The sequence below is a fragment of the Coturnix japonica genome, chromosome 12, assembly GCF_054131305.1.
Source record: "Coturnix japonica strain WE chromosome 12, WE-NBRP24, whole genome shotgun sequence".
NCBI classification, from domain to species: domain Eukaryota; kingdom Metazoa; phylum Chordata; class Aves; order Galliformes; family Phasianidae; genus Coturnix; species Coturnix japonica.
Window position 1 is genome coordinate 8,102,924 of NC_140674.1, and position 20,407 is coordinate 8,123,330.

The 20,407-nt window shown below is 43.6% G+C and overlaps 1 protein-coding gene across 1 annotated transcript; it reads left to right on the forward strand.

The window, feature by feature from the left end:
• Positions 1–35: 35 nt before the first annotated feature.
• On the forward strand, positions 36–20,117 carry MOGAT1 (monoacylglycerol O-acyltransferase 1). Its single transcript, XM_015871331.3, has 6 exons — positions 36–228; positions 8,645–8,823; positions 8,961–9,162; positions 12,678–12,852; positions 16,139–16,338; positions 18,742–20,117. Exons 1-6 carry the CDS (start codon positions 135–137, stop codon positions 18,894–18,896), a joined length of 1,005 nt encoding a protein of 334 aa, XP_015726817.1. The 5' UTR covers positions 36–134; the 3' UTR covers positions 18,897–20,117.
• The last annotated feature ends 290 nt before the right edge of the window (positions 20,118–20,407 follow it).

The following is a 20,407-nucleotide window of genomic DNA, read 5'->3' on the forward strand; positions in this document are numbered from 1 at the left end:
GCCCGGCCCGCCCCCGCCGCCCGGCTCCGCCCGCTGGAGCCGTGCCGGCCGTGGGCAGCGCTGGCGGCGGGCGGGGCGGCAGGTGCGGGCAGGGCGCTGAGTGCCAGCCCTGATCCCGCACAGCTCCGCTCAGCATGAAGGTCCGCTTCGCTCCCATCAATGTCCCCCTGAAGAGGAGGATCCAGACCGTGGCGGTGCTGCAGTGGATCTTCTCCTTCCTCCTGCTGGGTAATAGCCCCATCTCCTTCACTTTGCCCGAATCGGGGTTGTCACACCTGTGGGCAGCGCTGTGAGCGGGCGGGTGGGACGTCGAGCCTCTGGGGTGGGCGCTTCTCTTCCCTGATGGCTCCTCTTGGCTTTTCCTCTGCTGGATCTCTTCCTTTCTGTGGATCCTGTTAAAAATATGCTCTTAAAACGCTAGAGATGGTTAAAAATAAGCTCTTAAAACGCTAGGGATGGTGTTCTCATTGAGCTGCCTGCAGGGCTTCTGACAGCTAACACCAAGTTGGTAGGGAATGCCACCTAAAGGCTTCACCGGTGCTGCTGTCGGGTACCTTAATATGCTGCAATTCAATGAACTTTTCATTTAAGTAGGTGTTTAATGAAGATCGACAGCTTGAGTGAACTGCCAGCCAGTAACACAACCACACACAGAATCACACACAGAATCACACACAGAATCACACACAGAATCACACACAGAATGAGCTGGGTTGGGTTGGAAGGGACCTCAAGGATCACGTAGTTCCAACCCCCCTGCCACTTCAGTGAATTAATGAATGCTTCAAGAAAGCGATCCTGACAGTTTTACCTAGTGAACTTGCTCTTCCAATTGTTTTATAGAGAACTTTCCTAATAGCTTGGTAGGCTCTTATCGCTAAACACAGCAGCAAATCTGATGGGTAGTTGTCTGCGACTTGATAAAATGAGTCACTTCATCAGGCAAACTGAGCCGTAATCCTCTGCGACCAGCTCCCCAGCCCATGTAGGTTAGTAGGGCTCTGTGTGAGTGCTGTGTGGGGCAGACCTGACTCAAAGTGTGGTGTGAACAACTGCGTGTAACCCTGGAATGCTTCAGTGGATTTGCAAGGAGAAAGGGAATATGTGTGCTTGTATGTCTTTGAAATCTACTGTCTTACAGATGTAGGTGTGATGTGTTTCAGACTGTTGTAAGGTTATTTGACCATGCCCAAATCACTTATCAATGTGAGGGAAGCACAGAGGATGTGGAACATCTTTACAGACTTACCCTTGGCATTTGTTTATGTTACCTATAATTTAATGTGGTTGGACATATAATGTCCACCTGTTTATATCTGTGGCTACATTGCAAATAGTCTTTGCTTTCTAGTCTGTGTTACTGAATTAAATCTTGGTATATCTCATTATTCTGGTTTAAATAGAACAGTGGATACCAAGAAGCAGTGGGAGAAAATTTTTATCCCAGCATATGTGGTGGCAGTGCTGCTACTTCCTTGAGGAATACAGAAAATCCTGTCATATATATATGGTTATATATGTATATAACCACTAGACCAGGCTGCCCAGAGCCACATCCAGCCTTGCCCTGAAACTGTTTCCTAATGGTCAAAAAGAGGGTGAACAGGTGCTGATAATTATGTGCCTGTACTTTCACTTATTGTTCGAGCTTTCTGAAGCGTCTCCATCATTTTCTAGGTGCACCATTTCAGTCACGTGTCAGTCAGAATGGGAGAGTTAAACAATATCACTTGGTTTCAGAAAAAAGTCACTTGGTTGAATCCTAAATATCTTTAAGAACCAAAACAATGGGTTTGTTCTTAACGTTCTGCACTGTGGTTATGTTTAGCTGTCCTTTATCCTTTTTGTTCTCACTAAGCTACCAGGTGAGGAAAGAGTTCTTATGTTCTTGAAATCAAAAGTGATGCTTACAGGCCATGCAGAGAATACCCAGGCACAAGTGGAATACTGTGTGAATTGATCACAGGGAAGGTTGTGGGGCCGGGGGTGGTGGTGTTTCAGTGGGTATTATTATTGTGAGGGCTTGAACTAGGGCAAGGCTTTACTGTAAGTTAGAGAACTCTAAAAATTAGTGCCTGGAAAGATAAAAGTTGAACCAGGGAAAGACATCATTGAAATCTGGGGAAATAGGATGTGAATATGTGATTTGGTGCTGTAAGGGGAACTTGAGTCTGTTGTAATGTTGAATCCATGGTATGACTTGGATATAAGACTCTGGAAATACAGCACTGCTTTTTGTTTTCCTGGCTAGGACTCTTAAGATTACCTACATGTATTGTAAAAAGTGCTTTGTGAAGGTCTTTGCTCCTTGCTCTTCAAGTTGCATTGCTGCCTGGTTTTCATAGTGTGGTTGAAAATGCCCTCTTGCTAAGACTGAAGGCTGTGGGCAGTTTGGGCTGAAGCACACGTGTGCAACAGTTTCCTTACCCTGTGAATCTTCAGTTTGCAATTGCTTATCACTGCTTGTAGAAAGAGCCAATCAGTCAACAAAGGACAGGTAAGTTCTGCTTCTTTGCTTTGCTTACTGGCCCGGCCCAGGTCTGTACTGCAAAAGTATTCTTCTGCTTTAGAGCGTAGGCAGAATAAACATGCCTCTGCCTCTGAAAAGCTGTATAGATGTACACAGCACTTCATTAAACAAAAGGAACCTCCTTAAAATGCAGAGTGTAAGTTCCTGTGCTTTCCTGTTCTGTAATGTAAGCTGCCAAAAGTTGCCCTCAAACAGAAAAAAAAACCAAGTTTTTATTGTAGCCCTGGTTCTTCTGTTGTTTATCCATGACTCTAGAAGCAAAAATGAACTCTGAAATACTATGAGCTGTATCTAGGAGCTAGTCTGACTGTATCCTGCTCTGTGCTACTTTCTCACGCACTCTAAGTGCAGCAGGCTACAGTAGTTTTAGCTTAAGTTCCATGAAAGAGAAAAGTGTTCTCAATGGGCGTGTTGCTTTTTAAAGAAAAGTATCAGCTTGGAGTCTAGGAAACCAAATCTGCTGTTCTAGTATCCAGAAGAGCTTCAGGCTGAAGCTTAATGTCAGATAGTCAGTGCAGGTCTGACTCTAGACTCGTGCAGTGCCTGTTGCTGTGTGCTGGTATCCGCACCTGGAGAAATGAGATCTACAAGCTTGCTAATGCTGCTGGGCTGACTATGGGTAAGAGCAGAGAGCTTGCATTGCTACCATCTTACAACCCATTCTCAAAATGAATTGTGACAGGCAGTGAACACAAGGGGTGTTACTGGTGTGGGCTCCATTTTAGGGCCAATTCTCTTTAATGTTTCCACCAACTGCTTGGACAGAGGGCTTGAAGTTGTAATAAGTTTGCAGACAATGCTAACTGGAAGGAGCTGTTGACTCCCTTGAGGGTGGAGAGGCCTTGCAGAGAGATCTTGACAAATCAGAGGGCTGGGTAATTGCCAACCACATGAAATTTAGTAAGAGTGAGTGCTGGATTCTGCACCTGGGATTGTGCAGTCCTGGCTGAGCAGTCCTGTGGGAAGGGATCTGGGGTTTCTGGTTGACAGCAAGTTGAATGTATGCCAGCAGTGTACTTTGGCAGCCCCAAGGGCCATCCATACCCTGGGGTGCATCAGGCCCAGTGCTGCTGCCAGGCAATGGGGTGGGTTGTCCCACTGTGCTTTGCACTGTGTGACTGCACTGTGGGCACTGGGGGAAGGTTTGGACACTGCACTACTGGGCAGTGGGCTCAGCCCTGAGCTGCCAGGATTCGAGGAGCAATGGGACTCCACTTTCAGGCACTGGGCTTCAGTGGTCTTGAGTGGAGCCACGGAGTTGGACTTGAGGATCCTTGAGGATCCCTTCCCAGTCAGGGTATTCTATGATTCTGTGATCTTTGTTTTTAAGCTTGGCTTCCTTAAGAATCTTAACTGAATGCATTCTGCTACAATTAACGATACATCTGATCTTCTCTCACTAAGAACTGGCGTGGGTTTTCTGTTCCTCACATAATAACTGAGTCCCTAAGTGTGTAACAGAGGTGAGCTGTGTGCCGCAGTACTGCCTATCTGTGAATGAGGTTCAGCTCATATCAGTAGGAGATGGTTACCTGAGCAGGATGTAGATCTAAAGTGTTTGTTTCAAGGCAAAATGATTTATTTTTGTTAAATTTGGTTCAAGTGCTGCTTTGCAAGTGCTGTGTCTTCTTCTTCTTCCTCTCTGATATACATAAATCAAGTAACAGAATAAGGTGAAGGAGAGGGATAAAATTTGTTCAGTCCTCAGGCAAGGTTTGAGTTGTGGCTCTGGCTTCCCCAGAATTATAAGAGTGATGAAACAGTTGCCACAGAGGGAGATATTGCTGCTGGAGTAACAAGTGACTTCAGCAGTGAGAAAGCAGGTGTGTGGTGTGATGTGCTCATACAGAAATCAAAATAACCTTTTCTCCAAACATGTCTTGATATTTTGTTACCCTGTGTTGAACTGATTGATCAGCTGTAGCTGGCTAGCAAAACCACCGTCTCATTCTTCAAAGCTTTGCTCTTCTCTCTCTCTCTGACAAACAAGTTGCTCTGAATGCTATGAGCTCTTCCTGGCTGGCTGATAGTGTGCTTGTTTTGTTGCCTCTGTACTCATCTATCCCGGATGTGTATTGCTGACCCTCGGGCAGGGACTGATGTATGATCACAGAATAACAGGGTATTTGCTGGTGCCTGACTGACTGGTATTTCTAAGAATGCTAGCTCTGTTACCTGCATCTTAGGGAGGGAATTTAGCCATGTCTGTGTGTATGTAAGAACAGAAAAATGGCTGTGCTGTGTCAGGCCAGTGGCCATCTAGTGTGGCAACCTGTATGTGAGCTTAACTAACACCGATTGCCTAAGGAGGAATAAAAGATGTAGGAAGTGTGTAGACTTGCATGTTCTTTGGCATGCTGTCTCAGGATTTGGTAATTAGTAACCGAGGGATTTACTGTATCCAGACTGCTCTGTCTAACAGCTAATAGTGCCTAATGCTCCGTATCTCTAGTTTATCGGTGTTTGCTAGTGGAAGATAGGCTTGCTTGAAAATAGAACCAAATTGCAGGGTACACAAGCTTTTAAACCAACCTTCCAAACCTTGGCATCTGAGGATTTGTATTTGTTATCAGTGTAGTGTTGAAATACAACTCCCTGGGTAGGAATGCTCAAATACCCTGTGACTGTGGCTCTGAACTGCGACTGATATACCAAGAAGGGACGGTCATCTATTCAACAAACTCTGACATCCTCATCATCTCTGCCCTGAAGATGGCTACAAAATCCAAGTGGATTTCAATGTTCCGGTGCTACTAGTGTAAATTAGCTGGTTCCTTCTTTTTGTTGCAGATGTAAGTTTTGTTTGGGAGCCCATATCTGCCACAGGTAGAAAGTGGCAGCAAGTTCCTATGCTTCCTATCTCTTTCTTTACTATTTAAAGGTAACTTAGAAAGTGCTTCCAGAAGTTGTTTTTTTTTTCCTTTTCCCTAACAAAAGCATCCAATAAGCAGGGTCAATGCAGTTGGTAAAGAAGATGCTATCTTTATTTTTCCCCCAGGGCCATAGAAGTAAGAAATGAAGTTTTCAGCTTGCTTTCTGTGCTAGACTTGTGTTATGTATTGGTAGGCCCGCATACTCAGAGCCCAGAACAGTAGAAGTATTAAAAGTCACATCTCTACTAGTGTATTTATTGACTGGAATCCCAGCGGCATCAAGATGTCCTGATTATTGCATCCTCTGAGGGATGAGGTTCAAATTAAGACACAGCAGCACGGTGTGTTTTCAGGATGCTTTGCTAAAGGCATGAAGGTGCTGCAGTTACAGCAGGACCTGCAGCAGAGCTTGGGCCATCTGAGCCATCCTGCAGCCCAGGGAGCTCAGTGTGAGTGGCCTTGCTTTGGAAGGCAACCTGAAGGTTCTGATTCCTGCAGTGCCATGTAGAGCCCACACTGGCTGGACATGACTGTTGTTGCTCAGAGACCAATGGTAGGCTTTTCTTCTTGTTAACAATCTTAGATCTGGGGGCCCTCATAGCAGATACTGCTCAAACATTTTCAGCTCTTTAGTAACCACAGATGGATTTGGAGCTTCCAGTTGCTGGGATTGCCTGTGTTTACCAACCCAGTCCACTGGTTTCCTGCTTCCTATCTCTGTGCTATTTAACCATTTTATGGATTTGGCGCTTGCTGCTGCAATCTCAGGGCTTATTTAATGATTGAAACATCACGTGTTCAAGCATCATTGGGCAGGATAGCTGCTGGTACTACCACCTAATACTATATACAGATTTTTTCCATCAGACTCACAGCACAACGGTATCCCTATGTTATAATTTGGGAAACGGAGGAAAAGGAACTTAAAGTCACTAACCCAATTTTGGCTGGCAAACCAGATATTGGCAGTCTCACAGTATTGATTTGTCTTCTAATCCATATTGTTCTTTTGCCACCCGCTGCTTCAAAACACCACTGAAATATTTTCAAAGCTTTAATTCAAACTCATTCAAAACTTACTTACAGTGTACACTGAAAATACATTGGAGGGGGCAGCGATACAGCCAAGTGACAGATTCCATGTTGTTCACCTTTTCTCCTGGACTTTGTGAATTTAAAGTGGTTGCTCACTGACTTTTCTGAAGGCTAAAATACAGGTTTTTTGTTTACAGGCTCACTGGTTTTGAGTCATCAGTGTTTAACTCATCTTGCTATGAGTTAATGCATTGAAATAATAAGGAGGTATGACAGAAGGAATTTGCTTTGCATATTTCCTTGTGAGTGCAGTAATAAATGGGCTTTGTGCTACAAGATGCTGAGCTCTAGGAAGTGCTGGCAGTGTACTCAACTCCCTATACCTTATGCAGTAACCTTGGCTCCAGTTTTGTTCTAGCTAAAGCAAAGCAGCGAGCTTGCTAGTCTCCACTGTATGGTATTAAACAGTGCTATCTAGTACTTCACACTGCTGATTTAATTAGCTTTCACAGCAAGGATGCTTTGATCCAAGGCCCCTTTCAACTGTTTGGCTAGGTAACTGGTACTTAAAAGCCACGTGATTCTTCATTGAGCCAAAAGTGCTTCTGAAAGGAAGGCTAGGGAATATAAACACCAACTTCCTCATGAGAACTTGAAATTCATTAATTGATGGCAATTAAAAACTTCTTATTCAAATGTAATCTGTGACCCTTTGTATCCTGTCCAGATTATCGTTCATGGAAATTTCTATTATTTCACGATTTCTTCTTCATAGAATAGATACGGGCTTTTCCTCCAAATCCTTCTATTCCTTATTTTGAAGTGTTGCCAGTTTGGGATTCCCAGTGAGTTCTCCCTCAGGTGAGAAGTGCAAGTGAGTGTCCTCCTTCACCCATCATCCTTGGCCCATGGTAAAGGAATTCCCTAGAACTCGCTGCCATTTTCTGGGGGGGTTTTCCACACTGACTTTGAGGGTCTGTGCATCTCCGCTGTGGTATTTTTCTGCTTTTACTGAGGTGTACCTCTGTGTGAGGTTAAGCAGAAGCAGGAGCCTTCTGTCCTGGTTCTATTGAAACAATTGTGGAGCATCCTTCACAACAGAGATGTTTGATCCTGCTTCAGTTTTGGCTGGGGGTTGTTCCCTGTCCTTTCCTGCTTGTTCCCTGCCGTGACAATATATCCATTTCTGAATGCACAGAGAGGTGCAAAAGAGGGTCAAAAGAGGGGGTGAGTTGGGAGACATTCAGGAAAAAGTAAGTATTAAGGTTGGTGGAAATGCAGGAGTGCCCATAGGCCAAGTTAGGCTCTGATTTCAACAGCTCGAAACCTGCTTCCCTGATACAGGGAATCTGCTGTCAGCTTTCAGCTCCCAAGTAAACCCTGCTAGGGAAAATCTTTAATGAAGCTCATCTTTACTAAGACAAGTGGTTTGCTACTGTTAGTTTGTTTGCTTGTTTCACAGTTATAAATGCTGCCAATGTTTACATTGTGTTAGTCAAGTTATTGGCTGCTGTATTTCTGTGACATTTTTGCTTTGCTCTCTTTAAATAGCCCAGGCTGTTTCACTGGTACAGCTTCTTTTGGGAAGCAACAGGGTATTGCCTTCATGAAAGACCATCAGCTGTGAGACATACAACATGCTTCTCAAAAGGCTGCTTTCTAAGGCACCACAGAATAATGCCTGTTTGATGCAGCTCTGCCTGTTGAGTCTTCCAGCAAGGACTAGGTCCTGTTTTTCTTGCTGTCATATGAACAGACAGTGCCATGGCCGAGGCCACCTGGAATTTAGCATCTGCTGAATTACTCTAATCTATGCACCTGATGCATTTTGCTTGCATGAAGCCAGAGTAAGCAGCTGATGTAAGGTGTACAGCAGGGCAGACAGCAGCACGTTCTGCTGCCCTGGTCTTAGCTGGCTGCCCACATCTGTGTGCTTTGCTGCAAGAGAAATAAAGAAGCAGAAAGGGAAAAGAATTGCCCACCACCATTCCTATCAATACAAGGTCTTGCTGCAGCCCTTTTCCATTTTGCATCTCTTCTGCCAACTTCTGGAATATCGCATCTTTATTTGTATTTTTTTTTCCCACAATGTGAAGAAGCTGATTTAGTGTGTGTACACTGAGTACAGTAACCAGCCAAGCAGTTCTACAGCTGTGATTAGTAATAGTTCTGTGATTTTTGTTTTGTTTTCCTTCATCTCCTCCAGGGCAGTTTTGCTGTGGATTATTCCTGCTCTTGATTCTGAGCAACTTCTGGTTCCTGGGTGTTCTGTACCTGCTGTGGCTGTACCTGGACTGGGAAACGCCATGCGCGGGGGGCAGGCGGTCGCAGTGGGTCAAGAACTGGACTGTTTGGAATTACTTCAGGGAATACTTCCCCATTCAGGTGGGTAAAAGGTTTCTTGAACAGCCGTTGGCCTGCACTGATGTCAATCTGTCAATGTGCGGTCTCTGTGCCTTGTAGTTTTTCAGAATAGCTGTGATAGAAGTATTAAAATGTCCACCGCTCTCTCTCTTTTTCAGCTAATAAAAACTTCGGATTTGGATCCAAAGCACAACTACTTACTTGGCTTTCACCCTCATGGGGTTCTGGTGGCTGGAGCCTTTGGGAATTTTTGCACTGGTCCAAGTTTCAAGAATTTATTTCCCGGACTCACTCCATATCTTCATATCATGCCCATTTGGTTTGGCTGCCCCTTCTTCAGAGAGTATGTCATGAGTGCTGGTAGGTAAAAGCAGACTGTCTTAACTCTGGCTGCATTTTGTACCTTCTTGTTTCAAATGTAGGGTGTGGTTCTGACCTGTGAGCTGTAGGTAATTTCACTTCAGACTTATCAGCGCTGGTGCTAATCGGGACCTGTTACGTGAGGAACTCAATTCTGGTTGCAAAATGGTTTTGAAATTTTCAAGAAGCTTTGTTGATTTTGCTGAACTGTCTGATGTATCATTATTTCTAATGGATCCTGGTGGAAGTCTGAGCAGACACGATGCAGCTGATCCACTGCAAAAATGAAACAGCTTTACAGCAGGAACAGGTTCAAAGAAATTGCTTTTCTAAAAGAACTGTTGGGTGTTAGTGCTAATTATTAAATCTGAAATCTTGAGGTCAAACACTATATCTCTACCTTTTAGAACATTATCTTAGCTAGAGCAAATAAACAATTATAGGTCAAGTAATTGCTGATCATGAGAGTATTGCTGCCAAGCTGCTTTCTGCCTACTCTAGATGTGGCAAGAAGGTCGGAAGAGGAGCAGGAGCTAAGGCAGCCTGGGACTGAATGGGCATGTCATCTGTCTGTCGCCTGCCCCCCAGGCAAGGGGAATGGAGCCTACAGCATCTCCATGCTCCCTCTGTACCCTTTGGTCAGAGCTGTTTTCCTGAGCTTTGCTTTCCCTTCCCCACCCTGCTGTTCCAAACCTCAGAACCTGCCCTAGCTCAGCCCTCCCTCCTTGCTGAACTCTGGCACTTGTTTGGTGGCTTTTGAGCAATCGCTGTTCCTTCACCCTACCCTAAATGAGTTGTGAGAATGAATGATTTAGTAAGTGGTTCTCAAAGCGGGGAATTGAATTAAAGAGGCTTTATGAACTTCTGGTTTAGCCATTAGCCCAAGGCTGTGCTTCCTGCACAGAAACAACCTTAACACCAAGGAAATTTTGCTGGTTGGGAAGTAAGGAGTGTGTATAGCTAAAAGGTTCCTCCAGAGCTCCTAATAGATTCACTGGGGTGTTTCAGGACTGTAGGACTGTGGTTTTTTCTTTTACCACTCATATCACCGAGCCATTTTTGTTTTCTGAAAACAAATTGCTGGTCTCTCCTCTAACTGAGAGACAGTGGTAGTAAGCAGCAGTTATTTACAAGAGGAGGGCAGCGTGTGAAGGTATAGTGTAATTCAGTCATTGTGCAATGATGCTTGAAAAACAAATTGAGGATAATCTCTCACCTGTAAAGCTTAAAGTCCTACTCAGTACAAACAGATGTAGTTAAAAGTCAATTACTTACTTCTGACTAAGGCCCCACGTTTCAAATTTGTGTACTTTTAACAGAGATGTAAACTGTAAAGACAGACATTTTTTTGTCAGTGTTCTGCATAGCACTTGTCATAAAGGAGTCATACTTGTCATTAGTAATGCAATAATAAAAGACAGAAATAGCGTGCAATCGAGATTGGTAAACAGAAAAATGGGTAATCAAATCAGGACTGCAGTTCTGTCTCTGACCAGTGTTTCCGCACAGTGGTTTAACAGAGGAGCTATTTCACTTAAACTCATTGAACTGTGGCATTTGAGAAAGTACGGTGCAGTGGGCAAGAGAAGGTTTGGGAGCTCTTAGTCCTGACTAACATAGATGCTGATTTCAGACCAGCTGTTCATTTGCCCCATATGGGAAACACGCCTAGGATGTTTAGACTGATATTGGAATTGCAAATTTACATCTACTTCAGCTTACCACTGCATGCCTCTCCATGAAAAATAAAGAATATATATATATGTACATATAGATATAGATATATTTTAGAGGATTTTTTCAGGCTTGCAAAGTTGAGAGACAGATAGTGATGGAAGATGACAAATTTAAACATTGCATAGCCTGAAAGTCAGTTTACATGACCTACAGAAATAAATATTTACCTGCTGGATGAGAAACGTCTCAAGTAAAAACATGCTACATCGTAGTCAGCGTCTTAGCTTGTTTTTCACTGGTCTGTAGCTGATAAACCAAAGGGGTCCCTTCAGTATAATACAGGTTATCAGTCAAATTATGAAACACTTGCAGAATCTTCATGTTGCTGAGAGCCATGTTTGTAGCATGCTGTTTTCTTCCCCACCCGTTTCTTCCCTGAGCTGAGCTGCTGTGCAATGGGAGCAGTGCCCTGCCTCCACTTCTGTAGCGTTTGTCCCAGGGAAAGACATTGCTTTCTCTTTGAGAGAGTGCATGTTGGTTGGTGAAAGAGCATCACTCAAATGACTTGCAGGGCTCAGGCCAGCTGCCTTTTTCAGAGTAAAAGTGACTGTGAAGGTATATGTGGCAAATAGCTTTTTTTTTTTATGGAGTACTCTGAATTTGCTCCAGTAGCGAGCTATTTCTCTTGGTAGCCAACTCTGAAAACTGGATCACAGTCGTTGTTTTATTGTTGTGAGATGTTCGCAATTCATGTTGTAATGTCTCAAATGGGAGAAAGAAGGAAGAAGCCTTCACTCAGCATCCGAAAGAGCAGGCATTGATGGAAGCCCTTTAAAAACAATACAACAACCAGACCAAAACAAACAAAACACCACAAAAACAAACCAAGCAAAAACTCGCCAACCAAACAAAAACCAAACAAACAAAAAACTCACAAAGTGGGGAAAAAAAACACACAGAGATTTTATCTAATGCTGTTTATTCTTGAAAATGATCATATTAATTCAACACAATACAACTAAACATGGCTTCTGGGTGAGTGGTTCCACTGTGAGCCTTTTCAGTAAGAATTTATGGCACAAAGAAACTTTGGAGGGGTTGGATAATTCTATTAGAAATAGGATTTCTCCATGTACCAAGTTCTTAGCAAGGTCTGAGTCAATGCTGCGGGCTCATTTGTCAGTGTGCTCTGAGTAGAAGTATCAGTATGGCAGCAGCACTAGGAAAGTACTGCTATTCTAGCAAGAAGAGATTAGCCTCAATAAGTTTGAGTGGCAGGTGCTGGTTACTAGGGAATAAGCTGATGTAGTCATCGTAAGCTGAAACAGCTGAGCCTTTCCTGTTTCTTCTAACGCTGCTGTGCCACTGCCTAAAGTGAAGCTGCTGCTAAGAGCTCTGAAGAGAAGGGAATCAGCTTGGCACCATAGATCTGTGTTTAAGTTAGCAAGTCCACCAGTCATTCTGTTAAGCCCTCTGTGCTTTATGGCTTTAGCTGCTGCCCCAGCAGTATCTGCTGCAATTCAGCTGTCTGGTCCTCTGACATGGAATGTGGGAGTGAGTTGAGTTGAGTGGGCAGAAATGGCATACTCTTCCCTGAAGATCTCAGATTGCTGTGGTAGGCAAATCATTTTAGCTCCAAAACCTGAAACTGAAGGACTTAGATCCTAGAACAAATCTTTTGTAGAATGAGGAGGTTGAACCCAAATCTTTAAACTTTTGTCACGTGCTGTAAATGTTTAGAAACATCACTTAGACACTGTTTTAAAACATTTCATGTATTCCACAGTCCTTGCAAATGAAGCTGTAGTGAATCACTCTCTAAATGTTTGCTCCTAAAGGAATGGTTTCTGCCTCCAAGGAGAGTGTCTCATACGTGCTGAATAACGCAGAGGGCGGCCATGCATCCGTCATTGTGATTGGAGGAGCAGAGGAATCTCTGAATGCTCATCCTGGGAGTTTGACTTTGAACATCCTCAAGAGGAAGGGCTTCATTAAAATGGCCTTGAAACATGGGTACGTATCCCACCTGGGCTGTCCCACCAGGTGCACTCTGAATGCAGACTCTTAAATATAGTACATACTATATATAGTAAACCCAGAATTACAATTTGATAGAACTGTTGGTGTATGTACGTGTGGATATCTGACATGAGAGCCAGTCTGTGCACCTAGATCCAGTCTGTGGGTGTTAAAAAATCCCTATTGCCTTTCATAATTGGTGAGAAGTAGGTGGACATATTAGCATATCTTGGTGATCTGTTTCAGCTGTTTTATATTGCAGTAGCAAAAAGTAGGAATTGTGAAACAGTGTTAGTAAACCTCAGCTTTTATTGCTGACTGCAGCCGTTCTGTTTTCTGTATATCGAAGCTATATTACGACAGAGTTTTCTTATCGTTTGAAGGCAATAAGTAAATAAGAGTGCTGGGCCCTGTTCCATTTACTCACTGTAAAGCATGGTCCAGGAAGATATCTTTACAACTTCATTCTGAATCATTTCTTTTAAGGACTGTTGTTTATAAATGTAAGTTTCTGGGAGTATTTGGAGTGAATCTCAAGCCAGCTTAATTTTTCCTATCAAACATCCATGAATGTATGACTAAACAGAGCTGGTATTAATATCTTTAGCACACTGTACACAATATGAGTTCTGTTAATGCTGGACTGGTGTAGAACCTTGTGTACAAGGATCAGCAGAGCCATCGATTTGTTCTGCTAAGCTATGAGACACTCAGAGTTCTACACAACGTGCAAAGCAATGAAAACCAATATTAATCCTTGACGGACCTGTAACGCTCCTCTGAAACCATTAACTGGAAGAAAGGTGGGCTCTGAGCAGGGCGCTCTGTTTTCATGTAGGATGCTGAGGCTGATTATTATTTTTTCTAGAAATATTCTGACACAGAATAGCTACAAGAGTGTTTTATATATAAATGTCACGAGAATTCTCAGAAGGGATCTGCTGTCTGATAAAGTAATAATTTAGTGTAATTTGTACCCAGAAACAACACTTCTGTGTTTCAGTTGGGACTTTGAGCAAAGGCCTTCTTAGGCACTAATTCCTGCTCAACTGCTGATGGTACCAATGGGGCCCTAAACACCATCAGTCATTTTTATTTATTACCATAAATATTAGAGGAATATTTAAGTGCTTTTTTGAGCATGTCCAGATACATCTGATCTGTCAATCCACAGAGGCTGGTATTTATCTTTCATCTAAGCTGATCTGGATTGAGAAACTAGATACTCCTTTGCCTTTCATGCTTGTGATTTCAAGAGCATCCCCACAAGTGATGACAAGATCAGGGCACTTACAAAACACAGTAAGGGCCACTTTTTGCCTTATGAAGTTTGGTGTTTCAAGTAATTGTTATCCTCTTTAAGAAAGAGGATTAGTGTCTAGAGCGCTCTGAGAGGGCAATAATGCTGTGTCTCTGCCTGAATGGCTTACCTGCACCTCACGCATGATCACCCTGTGTGCTGGGCTACAAGTTAGTCAAGGTCTGAGCACGTTCAAGGGAAACAGCTGTTAGGAAAAGTGTGGGAATCCTGATATCACTTCTGTATGGTTGGACTCTATGATGCCAGGACATGGTGCTTTTGAAGTCCTCAGATCCTGTGCCAGAGGCTCTGCATCCAGTAGTTACTTATCCTTTGTATTATTAGTAGTTAGTTATCCTTTGTGCTCCCTGGCCTGACTCTTGCACTGCTAGTACAGAGAAGCGCTGGTTCCTCAGCTGGGAACTTGTCAATCGTGCTCTGAGTATGTAAACTGAAGCTGTCTGTGCTGCTGGAAACGACATTGTGGCCCAGAATAATACAGGTATCTGATATGAAGTGAAGAAATCCTAAAAATGTGAAACAAATGATGAATCAGCTGACTTATCCTTAGTTTCACAATCAGAAATTACTTATTTCTCTGTCACAACCTCCTACATAATGTCTTGCGACAGTCTTTACTATGCAGATTAGAACAAATCTCAGTCTTAGGTTGCTATTGCTCCACAAGATTTTCCTGTTTGTCTCAGTGTTGTAGTAGAAAATGGAGTATTTGCATAGCACAGTATGTTCCACACTTTCCAATACTTGATTTACAAGCAGCTGGGTGATGTGCTGCATTGGAGAAACTAACCTTTGAGCAGGCACCAGTTGGAATAGGGAGTTACAGTGTTTGGGAGCTCTTGGGCTCGGGAAGCTCCCAAAGCAGTGTTTTGTCCATACAGGAGGTTTTAGTTGTCCACAGTACTTTACAGCCAGCTCTGCCCTCAGTGCCTCCTCTTCAGGAGTTCAGAGCTCTGTGGAAAATCACCTTGTTAATATTATAGTGATGCTGCTATTTTACAGAAAGCATTTTCTGACAGACAGTGCAAGCTGAATGGAATGGGTGAAAGTAAGATGAAGCAAATAAAACATCTTTCAGAGGCTGCTTAGGATCACCCTGGTCATTTTTTAAAAGCTCAGACTGTGTAGGTTGTGGTTTCATCAAACTAAACCCTAATTGTAGGATGTGCTGCTGCTGAGACTGAAAGTACAGGGGTGCTTTTGCCTCTTAGAGGCAGTGCTCAGGGTAGTTGGTCTAGGAACTGCTTAGTGCGTTTCCTTCCAATGCAGTTCATGAACTGAATTAAAATTAATTCAGCTGTGAAGGAACCAGAGTGAGTTAGTATAATTTCTGTGGGTATGATCTGACCCCTGATAAAATAATAGCTGAAGAATGGTGCTCCAGGAAGTCTGGAATTCACTGGGAATTGGACAGTGGGGGAGTTTGGCATCATACTTTGGTTTGTACGGATGTCTGTTTTGTGTCGTGTTTTCTGTGCTGAGCTCCAGTGTGTGCATGATTCCAGCCAGCAGCCTGAGAAGGGCTCAGATCTGCTTCTGGCATCGCCCAGCTGGGAGCACCGTGAGGTTAACAGTGGGATTTCTTCGCCTGCCAAAGATGAAAACACAGTGGAACAAGAGTGGACTTGCTGAAATAGCGGTGGATAAGATCATAATGACAGTACATACAATCATCTGTTTTTATTATTATGAATAATCAAAGGTTGTAATGGGTAGCAAACAGCTAAATACTGCCCAAACACTCTGTGCTACTTGTATGTGAATGACTTCTTTTCTGGAAACAAAACCTCTGTGTAGCCAAAAAGCAGCTGTGTATCAGAAGGGTTGAATGCTGCTACTGATGAGTTCTGGAGCTGCGGAAGTTCTGTGCTGATTATTGGGAAAGCTTCCACATTGCTGGTGTGAACCACAGTGCAAATGCAGGCTGGTGTGGGATCCTCACTGTTCTTTGCTTTACAGAGCTCATCTGGTCCCGGTGTTTTCCTTTGGTGAAAATGAGCTCTTCAAGCAAGTTGCAAACCCCAGAGGTTCGCGGCTAAGAACTATACAGGAGAAGCTGCAAAAGATAATGGGCTTTGCTCTACCGCTGTTTCACGCCCGAGGAATATTTCAGTACAGTTTTGGCTTAATTCCTTTCAGGCAACCAATTCACACTGTTGGTGAGTTCCTTGTGCCTTTTCTAATGCATTTGCAATTGCTTAAAAATGCAAAAGTGCTCCATTGATATCTGTGTAAATGGGTAAATCTAACTGAAGCATCTGGTTACCGTGCACCTAAGACAAGTATGTGAGATCTAAAATATACATCTCCATATGTTTTTCAGAGGGGAAAATCCTTTCTCCATTCCCCCTTTCTTTCCAAGGCCAGAAGTCATTCTTCATTCATGGTTGTTCCCAGACTTGTTGTCTCAGCAGTCCTCAAGGAAACAGAAGGGGTTGTCCAGCCCGTACCAAAGGTCTGGCACAGCTCTGCAGCCGCTGCTGTGCATTCTGTACACTGATGTTACTTTGTAAGAGGCTCAGCACCTTCATTTCTTATCTGCAGAGAAATGGTGCAGATACTGCAGCAGCTCCGCAGGGCAATGCTGTTGGAAGGAGCAGGGTGGTTCCGATGTGGTGTTTGCTGGTACTGGGGAGAGAAGGGAGAGCACGCCTTCAGCAGGCTGCTGCTTGGTTGGCCCTGCAGCTGCAGTTGTGTTTTTCCTCCCATGGGAAGATCCATTCACATTTAATTAAGAACATGTATGCTGTGTTGACAGGCAGTTTGGAAGAGAACTTTTTTCTTTTCCCCCAAAGCTTTCATCCTTATCATCTCCTCTCACTGGAGTATAGGACTGAATATCTTTTTCTTCTTTTTTAAATGGCAGAAAAAAAAGAAAGGTTATGGTAGGGGTTGTGCAAGGCAGGACTTGGTTGCCTGCAAACTATGGATAAACCTTTTTCAGCTGGATTCTGAACTAATCCATTCTGTTTCTACTGAAAACTAAACAGAGCTCGTCTGGCATTTCCATAAGGAACATCTAAGAAGACCCTTCCTTTTACTGAGGGAGGATCTGATTTTAGTGTGAATCAGATCCATACGTTTAAGACAAAAGAAGGAGCTCTTTTGATGTTTAATCAGTGCACCTAGTAAAATAATTTGGAAGACATTTAATTTTTAAAGCCCACATTGTGCATCAGCAGGCTGAAAGTGTCATTCGATTTAAAGCCATGAAGCTTTCAAAGCACTGGAATGAATGTGATGCATTCTCTGCAGTTCTTCATTGAGCTAATGGTGTTTCTGTCTGCTCTGGATTTTACAATGCTTCTTCAATGCAAATCTTCATTATTGTAGCTCCTGCCAGGGCAGAGGTGGCCTGTGGCTGATGTACTGCAATGCTACAAATCAGCAAGACCAGAGTAGATTCTGTATCATCTCCCGAAAGCCCTTGCTTTTGCTATCTCTGTTTCAAAGCTGCATTCTGGAGGGGCTCGCATTATGGCTCCATGCAGGCTCAGAAGTGTCAGCTCACCTCCTGAGAGCTGCGAGACTGCACTGAGCTCCACCCAACTGTTTATCTGTAGAGAACACAGGCAGGTAGCAGTGAGCCTCCTCCTCCTGGAGCTGGCACTGGCTCAGATGCTGTGCTTCCTGTCCTGTGTTTGATGGATAGTGATTTCCCTTGCTCAAGGTACTACTGAGCCCAGGGCTGCTTCTCACCCCTGACCATCTTAAACCTGGATTTCAGCACCGTGCCAGCCCTCTGAGCAATTGGCAGCCAAAGCTGCAGGAGGAGCATGCAGAGTCAGCCCCTTTGAGGCTCTGGTTCCTCTTCACTTCCCTTTAGTCAACACCATCCAATTTGAATCAGCAATATGTGTTGAAAGGGATTTTCAGGCGCATTTCTTAAAACTGCTGGGGATGCTCTTAGCTCTCTGTTTTTCTAGCACAGAGTTGATTAGATCCTCTGCAACCTTTATCAGGTCTATTATGTTCTGTTCATCTATTCATTTCCAATGAAAGAAGAACAGGTTTCAAAAACTGGAGCGATTGAACAACACAACACTGAGATCATGGGAAGCTTCTGTTAGCTAAGTGCAGCATTGTGTGGAGGAGACAGCCCTCTGCACTTCTGTGGGATTACTTCATTCCAGATCTTGCCACAGCTGAAGAAACACAGTCGCAGGTTTCATGCAGTGTCTCACATGTGGAGAATGTTCAGTGCTGCTTTAAACTGTCTCTGTGTTGTACTGCCCCAATGGCAAAGCAGTTGTAGCTCAAGGGGTTGTATGTTCGATGTGAACTGCTCTGAGTTCGAGGTAACCCTCCTCAGTTGTTCTTCTCGTGCCAAACTGAAATTATGAAGAGTTTTTATTCATTTTACCTGACTTTGAGCAATGCTGGGGAGAAATAAAGCCAGAGACTGGGTTTGTGAAAGGTGGGATGAGGCCCGCAAGCAAGAAGAGAACTGTGCTGTGGCTCTGCTGTGAACTGGGGCAGAGCCATTATTACAGGAGAGAGAGTGGTTTCTCTTGAGAAGAGATGTCAGTGAAGCTAATCCTGCTCTTGTGTTTGATTTACAGTGGGAAGCCCCATCCTTGTAAAAAGGAACCCGAATCCCACCAATGAAGAGGTTGAACAGCTACATGCGCTTTATCTGCAGGAACTCAGCAAATTATTTGAAGAACACAAAGGAAAATATGGAATCCCTGAGGACAAAACTCTCATCTTTGAGTAGTAAATTACCATTTGTAATTCCAAATCTCATGGAGAGGAAAAAAAAATATATAAGTATGCTGAAAGAGGTTTTTCTTGCAATCTGTATTTTGCAATCTGTAATTAGCCTTGTGTAAGGAACAATTTTAAGAAGGGATTAAATAGTTTATTGATCTTTATCTTATGGAAAAAAAGAGAACACAACCAACCATCCTTAGGGTGTGAGGCTCGAAGCAAGTGCTGTTTCGAGTTGTCATTTGGGGTTCATCGGTACTAAAAATGCCAGTGAGAGACTCAACACTGATGTTCTTACTACCAGGTACTTTACCATAGCTTGAGCAGAGGATGTTGTCCCAGCATGACATCAGGAGCAGGAGAAGCATAAAGCCCTGAGATCTGTCGTTGGAAGCTGGGAGTCCTACCAACACGTGTCGAATATGACAGCAAGTTTTCCTCTGAACATCAGGAGTCTGCTGCTCTTCCATGGGAATGAAGTTGTATGTTTTCAGTAGATGGCTCCTGCAAGCCATTTACGTGTGAATTCATGAATAACTAAGAGTTTTCTGCCTTGAATAGGACAATCAGCAAAAGTGGTTTGTCCAACTGATGGAGCAGGCCAAACTCTGCTGGAAGGAAGAACAGTGTGTTGAGTTATTCTGTGTGCATGTATATGCTGGGTGGTGGGAAGCACTGAATAACGTGGCCTTTTTGGACAAGCTGTACTTTGGATCATCGGTTTGTAAGATGAAGCAGCTTTGTTCAGTAGTTCTAATCTCAGAGGAGATGGCTGGATGGGAGAAGTATACAATGAAACTAGTGTGGGAATGGTGTGAATTTCACCTCTTGTGCAAATCAGCAGTTATATGCCAAGCACTGCCACAGAAGGAAGGAAAGTGGCATTTGTTCAAGTCCAGTTCTGACACTTCACCAAGAAAAGTGTACTTGATTTATGCCTCTTTCTTCCCCACTGATAGATGTGTGGAAGTGCGTGGGGAGCTGTCTGTGTGATAGAGCTGTAATTGCCCCGGGGCAGTGGTAGCACAGCTCCGAGGTGATGTGGGTTGAGAGGATGCTTTGTGTACAAACAGCTGCCTAGATTTGAGAGGTTTATCTTAAATGTGGATGTGCATCTAAGAGGAAAAAAGAAATCTTAGCCAAACTCCTTTTCGGTTAAAGTGCCTGGGTCACTGAGATGATGATGTGTGAAGAGAATTATAGTATTTTATTAAACTTTTTAATGAAATTCTTCAATTTGTAAATGCTTTCCATCTGTGTGCAGACTTAGCAGACCTGCATTTATCAACAAGTGTTTGGTTTGCCCTGGGCAGTTTTGTTGGCTGAGTGCTGTGTGGGTTGGGTGCTTTGAGAGGACACACACTGGCACGTTGGAACTTCCTATGCTGCACGTTGAACTTCCTCCTGCTCTGCCCATCTCTCTCCAGGTTAAGACTTCTGAGTGACTATATGTGCATACAAAACAATGGGTAAGGACTTACCATTCCACAGAAATGAAGTTTACAAGCAGGGCCTGAG

Bases quoted from the DNA above. Each gene is read 5' to 3' on its own strand.
- MOGAT1 (XM_015871331.3), top strand. From the start codon at position 135: ATGAAGGTCCGCTTCGCTCCCATCAATGTCCCCCTGAAGAGGAGGATC. The intron at 12,853-16,138 runs GTACGTATCCCA...TTTGCTTTACAG, and splicing joins AAAATGGCCTTGAAACATGG to AGCTCATCTGGTCCCGGTGT. The intron at 16,339-18,741 runs GTGAGTTCCTTG...TTTGATTTACAG, and splicing joins GCAACCAATTCACACTGTTG to TGGGAAGCCCCATCCTTGTA.